The sequence below is a fragment of the Anomaloglossus baeobatrachus genome, chromosome 6, assembly GCF_048569485.1.
Source record: "Anomaloglossus baeobatrachus isolate aAnoBae1 chromosome 6, aAnoBae1.hap1, whole genome shotgun sequence".
NCBI classification, from domain to species: Eukaryota; Metazoa; Chordata; class Amphibia; order Anura; family Aromobatidae; genus Anomaloglossus; species Anomaloglossus baeobatrachus.
The window spans coordinates 253,970,318-253,992,942 of NC_134358.1; the positions used below are offsets into that span (position 1 = coordinate 253,970,318).

The 22,625-nt window shown below is 44.4% G+C and overlaps 1 protein-coding gene across 1 annotated transcript in view; it reads right to left on the reverse strand.

Moving 5' to 3' along the window:
* The window catches only part of EXOC2 (exocyst complex component 2), a 288,387-nt gene that overhangs the window by 108,062 nt on the left and 157,700 nt on the right, over positions 1–22,625 (reverse strand). The window contains exons 11-13 of the mRNA XM_075314813.1: positions 20,308–20,433; positions 17,040–17,164; positions 10,045–10,113 (exon numbers count right to left, since the gene is read on the reverse strand). Coding sequence (XP_075170928.1) covers positions 10,045–10,113; positions 17,040–17,164; positions 20,308–20,433 — 320 coding nt within the window. The remainder of the gene's footprint in view (positions 1–10,044; positions 10,114–17,039; positions 17,165–20,307; positions 20,434–22,625) is intronic.

Genomic DNA, 22,625 nt, shown 5'->3' on the forward strand with positions numbered 1-22,625 from the left:
ACACAGCACAATGAAAATTACAGCGTAAATGACAAATGCATATATCACAATCGTGTGTGGGTTGTATGGATGTAGTGGGACCTACAAAAATCTATAGAAGGCACTGAAAGTTTAGAACAAAAAAAATTCTAAAAGAAACAGATTAGGTCACATATAACAAATTTTTATTAGTTAAAAATAATGATCGCTAACTGGCAGTATGATGATAGAACAGGGGAATCACATGTAAAAAAAAACCATAAAAAAATCAGGCACAGGTATTCTGCAAGAGTGCAAGGTACAAAAAATTATATATAGGAGGAAGGACAATAAGAGAAAGAAACAGAGACAGAGACATAGAGAGATTTTCTAACCAGAAAGGAATTTACACATCTGAGCATGCTCTGTTGCTAAAAGACGGAATCATCGCCAGAATCCATCATTTGACGGATTGTACGGATTCAGGCGCCCATAGGCTTCCATTATAGCCACCGACGGAATCTTGCACACTGCGTTTTTTCGACTCTACAAAAAAACATTACATTCTGCGTTGCTTCCTCCCGGTGGTCAGTCATTCTATGACTGATCAGTCGCATTGTGGATGCAACACAGGACCATCAGTCGCAAGCCGTCGTTAATACAAGTCTATGGGAAAAAACTAAATTATGCAAATTAGTTTGCAGGATTCAGTTGTTTCTCTAAGCAACGAATTGTGACTTATGGAAAAAGACGGAAGCGTGACAGCAGCCTAAGGAAGGCCCTGTGCGCACTAGATGTTTTTGCTGCGTTTTTTGCGGCGTTTTTACCGCGTTTTTGTGCTGAAACCGCTGTGACATTGCTTCCCCAGCAATGTCTATGGGTTTTCAGAAGTGCTGTCCGCACACAGCGATTTTTTTGTAGCTGCGTTTTTGTGGTGACCACAAAAACGCAGCATGTCAATTATTTTGCGTTTTTCACAGCGTTTTTCACTCATTGAATTGAACATACAAAAAAACGCAGCAAAAAACACACCAAAATGCGGTAAAAACGCACCCGTGTTTTTTGCTGTGGGTGCAGTTTTGTGTGTTTTTTTGTGACAAAAACGCACAAAAAAACACCTAGTGCGCACATAACCTAAGATGACCAGTGTCAGTACAAATGTGAGACAGCAGGACAGAATACAGCACTACAGTTCACCAAGGGGACAAATAGATAAAAGATATGGTATAGGTGTGAATGTACTCTGCTGCATTGTAAGCATTAACTATACAAAAATACATAAGATTTATTGTGACAAAAAGATTTAATGAAAAAATTGATACAACAATGGTCTCAGTACATGTGACTGTGATATAAATAGGGAACACTAATAAGTGCTCATCTTGTGTATGATTGTATATAATGTAATATAAAAGTAGACAATGAATGGAACAATGACCGATTGAGATATATCATTCTTTCCTTTATATCACTCTAAGAAAGCGTTTAAACTACTACAGTGGATCAGAAGAAACCGACAGACATCATGTGGGTATAGTATAAATGTAGGTGACTAAAGTATTGTCATATATTCTCCAAAGGAGCAAAAGTGGGGAAGGGGGGGGGGGGGGGGCAGCCAAAGTGCAGCCAGTAGTGTATGTATTGAGAGAAAAAAAATCATGTAGCAACTGTGGCTTCAACATATGCCATTGATATGCTGATGAAAAAAAGCTAATAGTGTCGTTGGGGGCCGGACAAAACACAGCCAATAGTGCACGTACTGACAAAGATTTATTTATACAGCAACTGGCTGTGGCTTCAGTGCATGCTACTATTGTGCTGATGAACAAAGCTAATAGTGCAGGTGTGATTTGGAATTACACATAGTAGGGGATATAGAGATAGCTATGAAACAAAGGACATAATGCAAAGAGAACCACAAAGGTTATAATGGCAGCATGTGCTGTTGCAATACATCCAGAGAAACAGGGTACCAGATGTAAGTAAAGCCTCCTAGATATAAACATGAAAGAAGGATTTTTGTGTACTCACCGTAAAATCTCTCTGAGTCTTCATTGGGGGACACAGGACCATGGGTTATGCTGCTGTCACTAGGAGGCTGACACTAAGTAGACAGAAAAAGTTAGCTCCTCCCCAGCAGTATACACCCTGAGCCGGAGGCGGACTCAATCAGTTTAGTGCACAAGCAGTAGGAGGAGAACCAAACAAACCTAGATAATACAAGGTAAAAACTATGACCAATTAGTCGTGCGACTAGTGGCCTGGGAATATGGCCACTGAGGCAACAGGCAGGTAATATGTAACAAAAAACACAAGCAGGGTGGGTGCTGCGTCCCCCAATGAAGACTCAGAGAAAGAGATTTTACGGTGAGTACACAAAAATCCTTCTTTCTCTATCGTTTCATTGGGGGACACAGGACCATGGGACGTCCAAAAGCAGTCCCTGGGTGGGAAGAGAACCATCACCAGAGATAGGCAGGAAACCGCTTCCTCCTGTCGGGCTTGACCCAGACCTACAAACACCTACCTTGTTACAGGTGTGCTACTGCCGCCCGCAAACCTTACGTCAAGACTGCCCTCTGCCAAAGCATGGGTGTGAACCTGGTAGAAACTAGTAAAGGTATGCCGACTAGACCAGGTGGCGGCCCGGCGGACATGGTAAGTCGACGTCTGAAGTCCAATCATCCAAGAGGCTCCCCTTGGACGGTATAATGCGGCGGAGGTCCGTCCTTCATGCGATAGGCTTCACATATGGCGGAATGGATCCATGTGGCAATCTTGGCCCTGGGCGTCGGCATGCGCCTCCTGGAACCGGGTGTAAGGATGAACTGACTGTTGGTGTAAACCGAAAAGTGCGGTCCTGAAGACATAACGACTGAGGGCTCGTACCAGCTCAGGAACGAACTAGGCCCCTTTCAGGCTGAGAGAAGAGACTAGGACCGAACCCGAAACCCAATCTCCTTATCTGGAAGAAACGGCGAGCTGCCTTGGACAGAAAAGGAGGGTTGTGGCCGGAGCACCCCCCTTGTCCTGCTGGAGGACCCGGAAAAAGGGGGGAAAAAACGACAAGAGAGGGCTGTCCGCCCTGATGCCCTTTGTAAAAAAAGAGACTGACACGAGGAGCCCACCTATCAAAACAGGTGGGAGCAGGAAGAACTCGGAAAGGTCCAAACAGGGTGCCTTGAAGCGAACCCATTGCTAGATTAAGGTCCCACGTTTCTAGTGGACGGTGATGCCGCCGAGCCAGATGGACGCTTCTCTGAGTGAAAACCTTGATCGTGGGACGAGAAGAGAGAGGTCTCTGAAACCGAAATGACCGAGTCGACACCTGGCCCTTAGAGGGACGCGCGAGAGAGCCACATCCAGATCTGACTGCATGGCAGCAGTGAAGGAAGGGAGAGAGAGAAAGAGAGAGAGGAGAAGAGAAGATGTGCTCTTCACACCACCGGAGGAGCTCTTCACGTGTGGTAATAAATCTTCGAGGAAACCGGTTTCCCGGCCTTCATCATTCTCTGCATCCTTCTTGCCAACCGGACATCAAACTTAGGACTTCTGAGTCCTGGTGGAAGACAGGGCCCCGACACGAAAGAACTGGACGGTCTGGAAGGTGCCACGGGGCATCTGCGAGGAGTTGAGTGAGTTTTGTGAACTATGCTCGCCTGGGTCACTCCAGAGCCATCTTCTGCCTTGGTCCATCTTGAGAACCCTCGAGATCATGGGAAGCCGTGGGAAGATGCACGAGAGCCTGAACTGGCTTCACGACCGGGCGAGGGCGTCGTCACCTAGTCCAGAGAAGGGGGCACCCTCGATGCACCGTTGACTTGAAAGCTGGATTGGGAGGCCGATAGGTCCACGACTGAAGGTCTTCCCTCGCCGGAGATCTGGCTGGTGACTTCCCTGTTGAGGAGCCATTTGCCTAAGCGAGGCCTTTCCTGCCGAGAAAATCGGCCGTCCAAACGTCCACGCTAGGGATGTGCACTGCCGAGATTAGAGAGTGAAGAGACCCAGCCCAGAGCAAGATCTTCTTGACCTCTTCCCTTGCCATGACACTCCCTGCGCCTCCCTGGTGGATGATGCATGCCACCGCTGTGGCATGGTCCGACTGGAACCTGACTAGGCAACCCCGTCCCAGTGAAGAAATCGTAACTGGGCTAACCGGATGACTCTGATTTCCGGAATGTTGAAAGGGAGACAACACTCTAGGGGTGTCCCTCGGGACCGTGCTGTGGTATGGTGGAATAGCATACCCTAGCATAGGAGACTGGTGACGGTTGATACTATCCTCCAGAGGAGAAGGAGAGGGGACCTTCCCAAGGGACGGTTGCGAAGACTGGTCCTCTAGGAAGGGATTGGCGGGTCACCAGCGTAGACAGAGCCTACCTGTCTCCGTTCTTCAGTGGGATCCGCTGGAAGGCCAAGGATGAAACCTGGTAAGTTCATCGCCGCTATCACAGCCACCAACTGCCGAGGACTCGCATACCAAACCGGGAAGAAAACTACTCCTGTGTGAGGAGTAACTTCCCTTGGACGGTCTCGAATACCGTGCCTAAAGGGATGATCCACCGGGCCAGGGTCTGAGAGGACTTCTTCCGGTAGCTCAGCTACCCTAGTAGCGAAAAAGTGACGATGACGGTCTAAACCTCAAGGCGAGGGTCCTTGAAGGAAGAACTCTGGACCACCAGGTCGTTTCTGGGCGGAGTGAACCTAGCAGCTCTGTAGAGTAGGATGTGCAGGGACAGCCGCCATGATCCCTGCAAGCGCTCTTAAAAAAAAAACAAAAAAAAACTGGAATGGTCCACTGCAATGCAAGGCGGAGGGACTGTTGGAGGGATAGAGGTGCCCTGACGGTTGCGGCGCGAACGGACTGGAACTGAGCGGTGAGGCGACGATCCTGATGCGTCTGGGCCGATGCTGGGAAAGAGATGTACTCTTCCCTCACGTAGCCTAGGGGAGAGATGTACTCTTCCCTCACGTAGCCTAGGGGATCAACTGGACTAGCCTATCTCCGAAGGGACGTTCACCTAAGGGCGGAAGGGAAGTCAGCGACTCCTTAGATGTCGCCTCCGCGTTCCAGATCCTGAGTCAGAGATCTCGACGGGTGGTCACACTGCTGCTAGAGGCTCAGGCCGTGCAGCTGGCAGACGCCAGGTCTGTGATGAGAAGGTACTCACCGAAGATGTTAACCAGTTCTGGGTCGGCATAGATGGAACGTAGTCCGCTGCGTAGGGTGTCCGCGGAGTCCCTGAGGGGCGTCACGTTAGGGACGAGAAGCCAGGCGGAATACTGGCGGGTCGACTACAGGGTAGCGTGTCCCTTCCTTTCGGAGCCCTTTCGAGAAGGGGTAATGACAAATAAAGTGACTTACCGCTGGTAAACGTCGTGTCCGGGTATTGTCCGTGATCACGCAGTCATACGGCGAACTCTGGATGTCCACTGAAAACTGCAGGGGCCCGCCACATTCGTCGCTCCAGGGTAGCATGCCCATTCTCTCCGGAGCCCTTTGGAGAAGGTATAATGACAATAACACGACTTACCGCTGGTAAACGTCGTGTCTGGTTGTTGTCTGTGATCACTCAGCGACACCAGTGTAGCATGCCCATTCTCTCTGGAGCCCCTTTGGAGAAGGGAATAATGACAATGACAAGACTTACCGCTGGTAAACGTCGTGTTTGGTTGTTGTCTGTGATCACGCAGTAACTCGACGAACTGTGGATGTCCCCTGAATACATCAAGGGTCCGTTCCAAATGTCTTAAAGGAGACCTGCGTGCACGGAGAGAAGAGGGCTGTCCGTACCTTTACGGCTTGACTCACCATTTTTACCAGGCTATTCGTCATGCGCTAAACATCCGGGTCCTGCTCGGAGTCCAGCAGAGGTGGAACGCCTGGGCCATCACCTGAGAGGTCTAAAGGCTACCGGAGGAAAGGCAGTCTGGACCTGGGGATTACGGTGAAACCTGGGGGGCTGCAGAAGACGAGAACTGGCGGGTCCGCTTCTAGCAGAGGAATAGGTCCCTGGTACGGGACTCACCTCCCCGAGGGGATTACGCCAGTCCTGTGGATGATATGACAGAGCGTCGGCCGGGGACGCAGCGCATGCGCACCAACCCGAGGGACGTCAGCGAGGGGATTTATGGCCTGAGACAGGGCGCTAACCAGCCGGCAGGGGCGGGATACAGGGGCGTGCAGTGCCAGTGGCTGCGGTAGTTGTAAACACCATCTGACATCATTTGGGGGAATTCACAATTAAGGGAACCGTAAACTTGAGCTTACCGGTCCAAAATAACTAATATCTCAAGCTCTGAGAAATCTATATACTAACCCTATTGAGATGTGTATCTCTGATGCAAACCAAGTGCCCGAATGAGTACTTGTAAGAGTTAATATATATCTACATATACTATAATAAACTCAATCTACATATATTGTAATAAACTCAACCCATGATAAAAAAAAAAAAACACTATCATTAAATGATTGTGGCTATTTTGGGTCTATTTTCCCTGATATAAGGGTTGCTGCAGCCTCAGCAAACCGCAGACCAGGAGTCTGCTATAATCCCCCTTTTTTTTTTTCTTTTCTAAAAATGGACGCTGAGGAGGCTGGAGGCAGGCAGAGGAGAGCGGGAAAAAACATCCACCGCCCCAACTGTGATGCCTGGGGCTGAGCGGAGGGCGGAGACGGAGCGGGCGGCAGCCAATAGCGCTGCGGCGGGAGGTGGGCCTGGGACGCCGAGGACAGGGCCGAAGCCGGGGACTAAATTTTGAAGCTGCCGGCGCAGGGGAATGTAGAGACCGGCGGTCCTACCTGCGAACAGCGGCGGCGCAGCAGCGAAGTCCGGATGCCGGCAGGGAGCTCTGCGTGCGTGCCGATGCACTCCGCCGCCCGATGGGACGTGGCCGGGGCGCCCGGTGACTAGGCCCAGACAGGGGCCTAAATTTTGCAGCCGCCCGAGGAGGAGAAGGTAGGAGAGGGTGTCCTACCTGATCAGCGGCGTCGCATCTGTCCAGTGTGCAGGCGTGAAGCTCTGCACATGTGAAGCTCTGCACATGTGCCTGTGTGCAGGAATGGCTGCTGGCACCAGGGAGAAGAATGAGGAAGGCAGGGAGGTGGACGCCGGTGGGGGGTGGGAGCCCCTCTGTAAATGTAGCAGCGCTGCGGGCACCATCATAAATCCAGACGCGCTGCGGAGGTCCAGTCCCTATTGCCGAGCCTCTTGCACTCTTTGGGGTGATACCGGAGGGTGAATAGGGGGTGCCCAGGAAGGTTCTGCCCTGCATGCCAACCCGGGAGTGGTACCACGGAAATGGACGGGGGAGAGGGCCTGACGTCTCAAGCCTCTGCGACCCTGGGGAGTGGTACCCACAGGGCTGCGAAAGGATGAGTGAAGAAAAGTAACGATACCTGTAGAAACAGAGAAGTACAAAGGGGATGAGAGCGACGAGCGTCGCCGAGAAAAAATGAAAAAAATACGCAAAAAATCAAGTGGCTGAAGGGGGCCCATCCGGCCCACATCAGCCTCCTACGACACTAAGCAAAAACTAATTGAGTCCGCCTCTGGGTGTATACTGCTGGGGAGGAGCTAACTTTTTCTGTCTACTTAGTGTCAGCCTCCTAGTGACAGCAGCATAACCCATGGTCCTGTGTCCCCCAATGAAACGATAGAGAAAGGGTTTTTACCTGAGCAGAAAGGACCTGCATATACACGCCATGCCAACACCGACGCGCACGTTTCGGCGTCACTTATATATAGTATGAGCCCAGCCCAAACAAAGCCCCTCACATATATAGCAAGAGCTCTCACATAGCTCTCTACATACAGGATGAGCCCTCATACAGCCCCCTATATACAGTATGAGCCCCCACATAGCCCCTATGTACGGTATGAGCCTCCCACAAAGCCTCTATGTACAGTAAGGAGTCCTCACATAGCCCTTATATACAGTATAAACCCCCACACAGCACTTCTGTATTCAGCATGAGGCCCACATCGCCTCCTATATACAGTGTGAGCCCCACATAGCCTCCTATGTACAGTGTGAGCCCCACATAGCCTCCTATGTACAGTGTGAGCTCGTTCATAGCCCTCTAAATACAGTATGAGCCCTCACATTGCTTCCGCAACACATGATGAGCCACACATAGCCTCCGATATACAGTATTAGGCATCACATAGCCTCCTAAATATAGTACAGTGGTACCTCGCATAACGAGTAACCCTCTTAACGAGAATTTCGCTTAACAAGCAAAGCTTTCTGTAAATTTGTAACCCGCTTTACGAGAAAGCTTTGCTGTACAAGCGAAATTCTCACTGCACACACTTCCGGTTCCGTCCACCACACTCTGACCCGCACTTGCAGTCCACGCAAACACACACATGTACGCATAAACACACACAAACACACACGCACACACACACATACATACAGTATTATGCTCACCTTACCTTCCGTTCCACCGCCGGTCTCATGGTTCTTGTAGTTCCTGGGTACATCGCGACGTCCTCGCGGTGAACTACAAGACCCAGGAGGCATGCGATGGAACGGAAGGTAAGGTGAGCATATAATATAACATAATATGTTTACATTTCGTTTCATCGCCGGCCTCCTGGGTGCTGTAGTGCGCCGCTCCGCTCCACGCTGTGTATTTGCAGCCATAGCGACGAGGGAGGAACTTCCTGTCATCGCTAATGAAAGGCAGAGCGCTGGCCAATCAGAGTCAAGCGGCTCTGCCTTTGACGTCAGCGCTCTGGCCGGGAACTTCCTGCCTCGTCGTTATGGTAACGCGTTACACAGCCCGGCCCCGTACCAGAGAACAGCAAGTCCCAGCAGACCGGCGATGGAACGGAAGGTAAGGTGAGCATATAATATGTGCGTGTGCGTGCGTGCATGTGTGTTTGTGTGAGTTTATGTGAGTTTGTGTGTGTTTGTGCATGTGTAAAATGACAGAATAGGGGACCAGGATGGGACATTTTAGAAGTTGTGGAACGGATCGTCAGCATTGCAATGATTTCCTATGGGAAATCTTGCTCTGCTGAACGAGTACCTTGATTAACAAGCACAGTCCCAGAACGGATTGTTCTCGTTAAGCAAGGTACCACTGTATGAGCCCTCACATTGCTTCCTAAACACATTAAGAGCCCCATATAGCCTCCTATATATATTATGAGCCACACATAGCCTCCTATATACAGTATTAGCCCTCGTATAGCCTCCTCTACACATTATGGGCCACAGATAGCCTCCTATATACATTATGAGCCCCCAAATAGCCCTCTATATGCATTATGAGCCCGATATAGCCTCTTACATACATGTAAAAATCCCATACACATGAAGAAAAAAAAAACAAAAACAGAAACACATACTCATCTCGCTCTGTTGCCACTCTACTGCAACCTCTGATGCACTGACCCTACACACAGCAAACGCAATGATGTGATGTCATTGCGTCTGCCGTGCCTCACGCTGATTGGTGTAAGATGGATCCAGCAGCAGCATCCTCCACCAATGTGTTCATTGCTTTATGCATCCTGTGGATGCAAATAGTGGTGACATCGGGGGCTGACAGCGGTGGCGGAAGAAAGACAGCAGGGTGCAGCCCGTGGCCCACTATTTTCAGCCCTTTGGCTGTTTCAGTCCAGCCTTCCTTTAAGGCTTTGTTTCCAACCAGGCAAATTATGATTTAGACTGATGAGGGACAAATCACCCCAGAATTGATAGTCCGTACAGGATTTTCTGGTTCGTCATTTATTCCTGTTCATGTTACAATGAACGGACATTGACTTATAGCGTAGCCGCCTCTCCTAGGTGTTACTTACGAAATAGCTTCTTTCGTTCTGTGCAGGACCAAATTTGCATACATCTTACTCATACTTTGAGTTACACTTCTATTCTATGTTTGCCCTACATTTTATCCCAGAGACCAAAAATGATACATTTCCATTGCACATCAAGGTCATTATTGTTATACTAATTTTGTCAAAATAAAATTACCGTACATCAGATCTGGACTTATTTTTAAAGTAGAACATCAGTACATTGTTAGGATTACATAAAGGAATATTCACATTTTCATTGGCGTCTTACCTTAAAATCATTTGGTCTTTGTTTTGCATTTTTTCTGTATTTTTCCATCTGGCCAGATTTTTCTGCAGTCTAATAGAAGTATAAAAATGAATGTATATTAAATCTAAACTGAAGGGGTTATTTGCATTAACCAATCACTTGTTTATCAGAAATTTTAAACAGATAGCTTTAATCTACGAGAGAAAATGGCAAGAGTCCAATTTTCCTGGAATGCAACCATAGGGTTGTGGTCTCTTTGATGACATACAAGACATGATGGATGAATCGCTGGACAGGTCAGTCTAGGCTGGGGAGCAGAATGAGAATTTATACTGATATTACCCTACTATGTAGGATACTGAAGTACCAATCTAATGTTTGTGTGGGTCATACATTTACGTTTAGCATCAAATGTCACTAAAATGAACAGATGTAGTACCAATCTAATGTTTGTGGGGGTCATAGAGTTACGTTTAGCATCAGAAGTCAATAAAATGAGCAGGAGTAGTACCAATCTAATGTTTTTGGGTCATATACTTAGGTTTAGCATCAGAAGTCACTCAAATAAGCAGATCTGCCTATGGTCTGCAGACAAATATCTTCCGTCTATGGGCTTTAATTACTAAAGACTGATTTATACATTGTAAGTCCCCATACACTATAAAGTCCCCATACACTATAAGTCCCCATACACTATAAGTCCCCATACACTATAAGTCCCCATACACTATAAGTCCCCATACACTATAAGTCCCCATACACCATAAGTCCCCATACACCATAAGTCCCCATACACCATAAGTCCCCATACACCATAAGTCCCCATACACCATAAGTCCCCATACACCATAAGTCCCCATACATCATAAGTCCCCATACACCATAAGTCCCCATACACCATAAGACCCCATACATCATAAGTCCCCATACACCATAAGTCCCCATACACCATAAGTCCCCATACACCATAAGTCCCCATACACCATAAGTCCCCATACATCATAAGTCCCCATACATCATAAGTCCCCATACATCATAAGTCCCCATACATCATAAGTCCCCATACATCATAAGTCCCCCTCTCGTAGTCAGCTGCCAGCAGTCAGATTAGGATCATCTAAATTTTAATCAAAAGGAGACCAAGGGATTTGGAACTAACATATGTACAGGAATGACTTCATGGGGAACAGTCACTTTTTTAGAGACAGACCTTAAGAGTACATGTAGTAATCAATATGGCTGTGCTCTTTGCTTTCACTTTAAATTTCATTTTTTTTCTATGGCAAACTATATAATCCCAGATGAAATGATTTTTAGCATCTTCTGCCACAAACAAGTGCGTGATTCTAAAGCATCGCTAATATAAGTCTTGGAAGGATGAACTGTAGACGTGAAACTGCAGAACTATGCTACATGAATGAATCCACTTACATGCAACTAATGATGAGTGAGTTTCAAAATACTCGGGTTCGTGATACTCATAATGAATACTGTCTAATACATGTGTATTCGTTCCGAATAGTGTGAGCAATGCAAGTCAATTGGGAATACTCGCAATGTAACGAGTAACCCGAATGCCACACTATTTGCTACTCGCACGAATAGTACGGTATTCGGGTTACTCATTACATTGCGAGATTTTCCCACTGACTTGTATTGCACATGCTGTTCGGAACAAATACGCGAGTATTAGAGAGTACTCGTTATGAGTATCGCGAATCCGAGTATTTCGAAACTCGCTCATCATTACATGCAACTAACAGAATGAAAGTGTGGCTAAAGGGGGCTTTACACGCTGCAACATCGCTAATGCGGAGTCGTTGGGGTCACGGAATTTGTGACGCACATCCGTCTGCATTAGCGATGCCGTTGCGTGTGACACCGATAAGTGATTTTGCATCGTTGCAAAAACGTGCAAAATCGCTAATCGGCGACATGGGGGTCCATTCTTAAAAATCGTTACTGCAGCAGTAACGAAGTTGTTCCTCGTTCCTGCGGCAGCACACATCGCTGCGTGTGACGCCGCAGGAACGAGGAACCTCTCCTTACCTGCCTCCCGGCCGCTATGCGGAAGGAAGGAGGTGGGCGGAATGTTACGTCCCGCTCATCTCCGCCCCTCCGCTGCTATTGGGCGGCGGTTCAGTGACGCTTCAGTGACGTCGCTGTGACGCCGCACGGACCGCCCCCTTAGAAAGGAGGCGGTTCGCCGGTCACAGCGACGTCGCCGGGCAGGTATGTGTGACGGCTCTGGGCGATGTTGTGCGGCACGGGCAGCGATATGCCCGTGTTGCGCAACAGATGGGGGCGGGTACCCACACTAGCGATATCGGGACCGATATCGCAGTGTGTAAAGTGTCCTTTAGTCATGGCAAGAAATAGAATTTTTAGTTCTTAATAGAGTTCTGCCTACAATAATTATAAAATATGATCTCTTAAAAAAAAAACAAAACTATAGGCCAGTATGTAAATAGCGACACCTAGTGATCAGCACAAGCTGAATGCAAAGTATGCAAATGTTTCAAGTAGGAAACTATTACATTAGCTGCAAACTCAGTTTCTGGCTGCATCTCTTAAAGTTGTACATCATATTTGTAGGATGTATGACTAAAAGGGGAAGTCCAGATTAAAGTATTTTTTGTACAGAGACAGGGTGAAGAAACCTTTGGATTAGAAACTATGAGCATTGATACAAATACAGTATGTCTAATGGAAGTGATATTGTGCAAGTTAATTTGTCTTTCATTTGATGCTTAAGTCAGTAGACATATTGTAAAAAAAAAAATAAAAATAAATGTGAAACACATAGAGAAAACTTGTGCACATGATTTCATTTATAGGAGTTGTCCACTACTTTGATATGATATTGTCCACTACTTTGATATGATATTGTCCACTACTTTGATATGATATTGATGACCTATTCTTAGGATATGCCGATCATCTCAGTGGCGGTGTGACTATCGGCAAGACCACAGATTGGCTGTGAACAGCTGTGGTGGTGGCCAAATGTGAACAGTGTACAAAGCCAGTACAGTAAGGCTCTGTACATTGTAGTGGCTGCTCAAAGGTACTGAGGCTCAGCTCCCATTAATTGACCCCCAGCAAGCTGATGCTAAAAACGTATCCTTAAAATAGGTCATCAATAGCATATTGGTGGTTGCCCGGCACTCCAACAAATGAGTGGTTATCAACTCCCATAGTGACTGGTTATGAAGAAGTATGAAAAGCAAGTACAGTACAGCTCTGTACAATGTGTAATGGTCATTCTCAGGTACTGCAGCTCAGCTCCTATTCAAGTGACCCCAACAACTGATCTGATGCTAATAAAACGTATCCTTAGGAGAGGATATCAATATCACATCGGTGGTGGACCAAAACTTGGCACTGTCCTAGTTCAGCTGTTAGCAGCTCTGGTGACGGCCAGGTGTGACTAGTGTACAAAGCCCATACAGTACAGCTCGGTAGACTGTATAGTGGCCACTCTACGGTATTGCAGCTGAGCTTCTATTCAAGTGATCCCAACTATCTGATGGTAATAAACGTATCCATAGGCAAAGACATCAGTATCACATCGGTGGTGGCCCAAAACTTGGCACTGTCATAGATCAGCTGTTAAACAGCTCTGGTGGAGGCCATATATAAAATACAGGACAACCTTTTAACATTTAGCAACACTCCAATATGGCTACACTTGGAGTGTAGCTAAAACAATATTCCAGCCTAAAAGACAGCTGCCACTGAGAATACCTGCCACCAGGATAGTTTAATCTAAATATCTATACAATATATTAGATCGTTGAGCGCAGGTCTGTGTAAATGTCTGTTAGAAAGTAAACACAATCTGAAACTTCTCCAATACTTCATTTAAGATACTGATAGATTAGTAGTGTAACCCTTTCCTGCACAGACATAACCAAACTATTCTGTGGTTAGCCCAACGGATTCACTTTTTGACTTCATGTCTTAAAAAGGATGCAGCACAGAAACAAGTTTCAACGGAAAACGGTCTGTAATAGATCGAGGTGCAAGTGAAGTACTTTTCACAGGAGCCTTCGTCGTTCTTGATACTTTGCGAAGTTTTTAATTGTTTTACTGTTGATACTGGCAACCAGGAACAGGAGAACGTGACAACCATTATCAGGACTCAGTATCTGCTGTTGTTAAGGATTGAATGAAATTAAATAAAGCAAAAAGACAGTAAAAAAGAACGCTAAGGTCACATAAAAGTGTTTGTTTAATATTGCCCTGGGATGCACACTTTAAAAAACAAAAAAAAAACAACAAAAAAAACACCTCTTTTCTATACCTTAGATATATGTATGTAGTGTAATGTGCCTGTACATAATCCATTCAAGATCGAGCGCACTTTTTTAATTTTTGCACTTTAGTTTTTTTTCTTCCTTCCCCTTCTGCCAAGAGCCATAACTTAGTTTATTGTATAGTTTTGCTTTGTTTTTTTAAATATATATTTTAGTGATTAAAAAAAGTTCAGAACTTTGTACATTTTTTTTCTTTGCCTTTGTGTTGACATTTCTTACGACGTGTAAATTCATTATTTCTCAATAACTGGACTTCTATGAGGGTTCATTTTTTCCATGACCCTCGCGGTTTTGTTAATACCACCACTTTGTAGTGCATATGATGTTTTTGCATTGCATTTTTGGTGGAGCTACGGTAATCGAAAAATGGCTACTGTTGTTTCAATAGTTTTTTTTTATGGCGCTTACTGAACTGGCTAATTTATTTTGTTTTTTCAAAGATTAGATGGTCTACGAATGCTGTGATTCCAAATATGATGACTTTTTTCTTTATTTTTTGAACTGGGAAAAGGAGGTGTTTCAAACAAATATTTTTTTTATATTTGAAATAATTTTTCAACATTTTAACTTTATCTTTTAGTTTCTGGGGAATTGAACATGAAGTTGTTTGATTGCTTGTCCTATAGACGATAATACAATAGTACTGCAGTATATAGAAGAAATGATGTGTACACAGATGGAAGATATAGAGACCTGCAGAAAGCTCCTGGCTTCCAAGACAACCCATTGTCATCGTTCCCCTTCCCGAATATTGTTGGATGCTGGTGCCGGCTGAATCCGCAGTAGGTGCTAGTCCACACCATACACTAGAACCATGTGTGAGGATTATTCTTCTCTTAGAGGTAACGTGTGAATATTCATGTGAGGAGTCCCAGGAACTCGTGGTTCCACAGCGTCTCCCCTGTGCCAGCCAACCCCAGGCATATTCATAAGGAATAAGGTAACTGATCCATCTGTGTATCTGTTTGTAACCATATCTCATCTGTAACTGTACTTCTGACATATATATTCTGTAAATTCCATCTTGTATATAGTGTACTATCTAGTATGCCCTTAAGGTAATTAAATATAAAATTTAATCTTGGGCTGTTGCTTTTATCTCGATTCCCGAACCCCATATCCGTGAGTTCAGTTAGTTTTACACGCTACCTGGGCTGGTTTCTGGACAGATATAGTCCTGTTAATGGACCAGGCCTATAGGGGGCTTTACACGCTACGACATCGCTAATGCGAAGTCGTTGGGGTCATGGATTTGGTGACGCACATCCGGCCGCATTAGCAATGCCGTTGCGTGTGACACCTATGAGCGATTTTGCATCGTTGCAAAAACGTGCAAAATGGCTCATCGGTGACATGGGGGTCCATTCTCAAATATCGTTACTGCAGCTGTAACGAAGTTGTTCCTCGTTCCTGCGGCAGCACACATCGCTCCGTGTGACACCGCAGGAACGAGGATCCTCTCCTTACCTGCCTCCCGGCCGCTATGCGGAAGGAAGGAGGTGGGCGGGATGTTACGTCCCGCTCATCTCCGCCCCTCCGCTTCTATTGGGCGGCGATTCAGTGACGTAGCTGTGACGTCGCTGTGATGCTGAACGAAGAAAGGAGGCGGTTCGCCGGTCACAGCGACGTCGCCGGGCAGGTAAGTACGTGTGATGAGTCTGGGCGATGTTGTGCAGCACGGGCAGCGATTTGCCCGTGTCGCGCAACAGATGGGGGCGGGTACCCACGCTAGCGATATCGGTACCGATATCGCAGCATGTAAAGTGGCCTTATATCTAACGAGGAACTAATGGCAGTCTACCGCACTGTACCAGATCGGCAGAATTCTGTTAAACTGTGGCTAGTGGAAAGTTCCGGCCGGCGTTGTGAGAAAGCTGGGTGCCGCACTGAAGGTTGCATGGCCTACTCTGTTCCCATTCCCGTGTCTCCCTGTGCATATGGGAACAGGAGGTGTCAGTGCTGCATTGTGCCAAGCGGACCATACGTACCTCTTGGGGGCGCGGAACGTCGCGTGTTGGCGGAAATGACTAGGTCGTATCGTGTGGCTCCGATGTATTAGAGACGTCAGGGTGGGGCTGCGAGGTGTGGTTTCATCAGATTGACAGGTTCACGACCGAATGGAGGCCTTCCGAGTGACACCCCCACTTCCTTGCCCGGTTCATGACACAATGAGCCGTTCTGTCCCTTTTCTATTCTACGTAATTACTAACGCCCAACGCAACATCTCCTGTGAGGACCGGTAGCGCCTTTCCTAATTTAAGTCTTAGGCGACGCGCACTTGTTGAGTATTTGGTGACTTTTTTACGTCAGTATGTGTAAGTCAAGACTAAAGAGTAGGTAATAAATACAGAAGTGATGACGTGCATCTATTATACTTTTCGTCTGATTGTTCCACTCCTGATTTTGGTTTACAAATACTAAGGTAAAATACTGACGAAATACTGAACATGGCCTACGCGGTCCACATCAAGGTCTTCATACACTTACATTGAAAATGTAACTTCTGAGCTACACATGGGTCGCTTTGTGAGCAGACTGGTCATATAGTTAAGACTAGGCTAGGAACATGACTGGTAACATTAGAAGACAGCGATTGGTCAGTAATCAAACACATGCACACTAAACTACGTACATACTACTAAGAGTTTAGTGAATTCTGGAAAGAAAAACGTTCTCCATATAAGTTTTTAGTAATACCTCGCTAAAAAGACTTCCGTTCACATACGATATCCAGAGTTTCCAGAAGTTGGGCAGTTGGGAAACCACAGCTTTTGTTAATTTCTCCACAAACTCAGCTTGAGGTGGTGATTTATACTTCCAAGCTGGAAAAAAGTAGAAAACAACAAGTGCAGAAGTTAGTAATTCTCACCAGTTGTGTTGCAAGTCCTTAATGGAAAAATGGAAAAACTTCCAACATCAAACTTCTTATTATTTGTCAAGGTCCATGTACCCCACTGATCACCTGTACAAAGAGCAGGATCTGGCCTATGGGAGTTTTCTACTACTGGACTCTATAAATGACATTTTTATCATGACATGGCAGAAATGTTTTAATACCTTCTGCCGTGGATATTTTTCTTTTTTCCTAACTCCTGTCTTCCAAAAGCCATAGCAATATGATGGTTCGTTTTTTTGAGGGACAAATAGGTCTGAAGGTCAACATTTGATTTCCAATAAAATTTATTAGAAAACAGGAAAATACTTTGTGAGATAAAATGAAAATGTAAAAAAAGAACATAAAATTGGGCTAATGCTTCTTTTTTTACTGCATTCACTTTGTGGCAAAAATGACGTTATTTTTTATTCTTCTGGTCCGTATGACTACTGCAATACAAAAGGTCTATAGGTTACAACTAAAAAAAATAAATAATTGTTGCCATAACCTGCAACCTATAATGCTTATTTTTTCCTTGAGTTGTGTGGATACTTTTCTTTTGCAGTAATGATTGTGTACGTACTGCATGTGACAACAATCTCCCATATTCTTCATGTGTCTGGCCTGTGTCGTTGGGTAGCAAGACACAAACCTTTTCTTACAAAAAATACATCAAAGCCTTCCAATGTTTTGCTTAACAAAAACAGGAGATACAACGAGTATATATGCAAGAAAAATATTTTTATTTATATGAAAGAGACAAACCTTGGCCTTACCTTCTCCATGACTATTAGGGACGGACACGTATGGACTAAGTACCTTTGCATTATATCTTCCTGTCCTGTGTTGTGTTTATACACCTTTTTTGGCCTTACCTTTTCCACGACTATTAGTGTCAGACATATATGGACTAAGTCCCATTATACTATTATATCAATCTGTCCTGAGATATCCCTATACATTGACAACCCATGACAAGTTTTTACACTCAATACCTTGTGCCCCCCTTGACTTATTGGTAGTTGTTTTTATTTTTCATGCTGTGTTGCGTATGTCTCTTTCATATAAATAAAAATATTTTTCTTGCATATATACTCGTTGTGTCTCCTGTTTTTGTATATTGTAAGAGTAGTGCATGCACCCTGTCGGGGTACATACATACCGACAGTGTGCACACCATATGGCTCATTTATTGGGAATTGTTCTCAATGTTTTGCTTAAATCTACATCAAGACACCCAAAGCATGTAGGAGAATGTGTTATGGTCTGGTGAGACCAGTGTTGAACTTTTTGGTCATAATTTCAAAAGGAATGTTTGATGAAAAGCCAAAACTTCACATCACCAAAAGAGCATTATATCCGCAGTGAAGCATGGTGAAGAAAGCATTATGCTTGGGGCTATTTTCTGGCAGCTGGAATGGAGGCTTTAGTTAAGGTGGAGGGAATTATGAACAGCTTCAAATAATAGTCAATTTTTTATCAAAACCTGCAGATCTCTGCTAAAAAGCTGAAGGTAAAGAAGAATTTCCATTTTCAAAACAGCTACAATCCAAAGCATACCTCCAAATCAACAAAAGAATGGCTTCGCCAGAAGATCAAAGTTTTGGAATGACCAGCCCGAGCTTAGACCTGAATCCAAAGAGTAATCTGTGAGTTGACCTCAAGAGGGAGCTGTACACAGGAGATACTCTCGCAATCTGATAGATTTGGAAAACTACTGCAAGGAAGAGTGGGCATAGAGTGGCAACTCTAGATAGGTCATGCTGATAGACTCCTACCCAAAACAACTGAATGCGGTCATAAATTCAAAGGGTACTTCTCTAATTCAAGGTGTGCATATTTATGGAACCAAGCAATTTTAGTTTTTTAATTTTCCTTTTTCCACACAAAAATATTTTAATTTATTTTTCAAGTGAATTGTACAGCTTATAGATGACATTAAAGATGGAGAAAGTTCTGAAATGATTCTTCTTGGAATTCTTTTTTTACATGTCAAAAACCTGGCATTTCAACTGGAGTGTGTAGAATTTTATATTAATTCTAAAACATGGTGCTCATATTCAAAACTGAGTAAATTTAGAGGTATGGAAAATTGTGTTTCCATTTTTTTTTTAATCAGTTGCACATCATTAAAAAGGGAATCTATCATGTGAGAAAAAAACGCTATTAATCTGCGGCTATGGGGCTAATTTGCAGGTTAATAGCCTTTGGAACCTGTCTAACGCCTGCACATTGAAAAATTGCTTCTCGGAGGAAATTAGACTCCTCCCAGCAGTGTTTGAGTTTCAGTGAGGGGGGGCGGCACCGATGTGGGTTCACCGTTCTCTGTATAGAAAGCAGCGTCTGTAACTGTGCCTCCCACGCTGACTGATAGTCTCCTCTAATGCTGAGGGCTTCCAGTCAGTGTGGGGGGCTCCAATACAGCCGCTTTTCTCCATACCCAGACTGAACCCACGCAAGTGCTGCCCCTCTGACCGAAACCTGAATGCTGTACAGGGGATTTCTGGAGTTGTGTGGAGAGTGTGTAAATATTTTAGTACTAGTGAGCAAACCATGACATCTGTTTCTGAGCCATGTCAGCAGGGGGTCTGCTAAAGGCCCCTATTGTTAGGCTGTATTTAGGGCTCAGTGCTTTGTTTCACAATAGTATGGCCATTTGCTCTCCAAGGGTGTGAGGCCTTCAGTCACACTGCAGCCGCACACTGTGGCTTTACACCTAGGAGTCGTCACATGCATGTTTTTATCAAACCATGTGAAAGATCTCTGACTGGGATGCCTTCAAGTGCAATTTACGTTGACAAGCAAAAAGGTTTTGAGGCTCCTATTTTTCTGTTAGTGAAATGTAAAAATCCAAGTAATCTCCATCCCAGGAGGACATCTTTATCCATGCCACAGAACAGGGAGCCTTCTAAAGGCAAGCCATCAGCTGCATCAAAGTGAAATATAATTGACTACAACTGGCCATAGCGATGGGATGAATTTCCCCTGGATGTGGCCGGCTGCACAGTCTGCCAGTACCCTACAATGATCTACTGGACCTTTACTATGCCTTATGTGCTTCATAATAAGATCTGACTATTCAAATCTTACAGTCATTTCGTCCAGACTGGAAACTGCTGCCTCTCTTTAATGATGGGGTCTGGGTGAGTCGGGAAATTGGAGATGGACGTCCATCACTGTCAACATCAAGCATTGGACTCTGCAGATTACCGCTCCCTATTTAAAAATAAAAAATGATTTATTAGTGTAATAGTTTAGGAAACCAAAACATTTAATTGCATTTACCCACAAATTACAATGTGACAATGTTTACATTACAACCCAAATATCTTTACATTAAAACATACAATAAAAATGCTATATAAAATAATAAGTTCCCAATGAAGCCTAATAATTTAACTACCGTAAGTCTTTAAAATATGTAAGCTATGCAAAAAGACAGCACAGACATTAAGACAATGGACGGCTGCTTTATAAGCACATTTTGATTTTCAACATAAGAAGCTATATTAGTGCATTTCTGCAGTGACGTCAAGTCTAACACAAAATGAAGAACAACTCTTAAAAGTGTGTTCATCTCTACAACTGGTAAAGCAGGTAAAATGAATGTCTGATACTCCACAGCGCCACTAGAGGGCGACATAACCCTAATATAAAGGCAATGTGAGTTCTAGTAAATACCAATATATAGGACAATATTACAACCATATTATTCTTTACCTACATATGTAACATGCAGTTTGGTTTCCATTTGCATAGGAGATTCCTGTGCACAGATACTCCTGCATTCGTCATACCCCAATTTCCCATTTTAATGCAAATTATTTTATATGGAGGCAATATTATCTCAACTCCAGTTCACAGAATCCAGTAGCTGAAATTGAACTTAGGACGGGCAAAGGAAATATTGTCGCATCAAAACCAATCAAATTTTGGGCAAAACTAGTACATATATATAAAAAAAAATAAATAAATAAAAAATGTTATATATATATATATATATATATATATATATATATATATTATATATATATATATACACACACATACACACTAGAAGGTGGCCCGATTCTACGCATCGGGTATTCTAGAATTTATGTATTGTGTAGTTAATGTATGATTTTTGTGTATATATATTATATATATATATATATATATATATATATATATATATATATATATATATATATATATTATATATATATATATATATACAGTTAGGTCCAGAAATATTTGGACAGTGACACAAGTTTTGTTATTTTAGCTGTTTACAAAAACATGTTCAGAAATACAATTATATATATAATATGGGCTGAAAGTGCACACTCCCAGCTGCAATATGAGAGTTTTCAAATCCAAATCGGAGAAAGGGTTTAGGAATCATAGCTCTGTAATGCATAGCCTCCTCTTTTTCAAGGGACCAAAAGTAATTGGACAAGGGACTCTAAGGGCTGCAATTAACTCTGAAGGCGTCTCCCTCGTTAACCTGTAATCAATGAAGTAGTTAAAAGTTCTGGGGTTGATTACAGGTGTATGGCTTTGCATTTGGAAGCTGTTGCTGTGACCAGACAACATGCGGTCAAAGGAACTCTCAATTGAGATGAAGCAGAACATCCTGAGGATGAAAAAAAAGAAAAAATCCATCAGAGAGATAGCAGACATGCTTGGAGTAGCAAAATCAACAGTCAGGTACATTCTGAGAAAAAAGGAATTGACTGGTGAGCTTGGGAACTCAAAAAGGCCTGGGCGTCCACGGATGACAACAGTGGTGGATGATCGCCGCATACTTTCTTTGGTGAAGAAGAACCCGTTCACAACATCAACTGAAGTCCAGAACACTCTCAGGGAAGTAGGTGTATCTGTCTCTAAGTCAACAGTAAAGAGAAGACTCCATGAAAGTAAATACAAAAGGGTTCACATCTAGATGCAAACCATTCATCAATTCCAAAAATAGACAGGCCAGAGTTAAATTTGCTGAAAAACACCTCATGAAGCCAGCTCAGTTCTGGAAAAGTGTTCTATGGACAGATGAGACAAAGATCAACCTGTACCAGAATGATGGGAAGAGAAAAGTTTGGAGAAGAAAGGGAACGGCACATGATCCAAGGCACACCACATCCTCTGTAAAACATGGTGGAGGCAACGTGATGGCATGGGCATGCATGGCTTTCAATGGCACTGGGTCACTTGTGTTTATTGATGACATAACAGCAGACAAGAGTAGCCGGATGAATTCTGAAGTGTACCGGGATATACTTTCAGCCCAGATTCAGCCAAATGCTGCAAAGTTGATCGGACGGCGCTTCATAGTACAGATGGACAATGACCCCAAGCATACAGCCAAAGCTACCCAGGAGTTCATGAGTGCAAAAAAGTGGAACATTCTGCAATGGCCAAGTCAATCACCA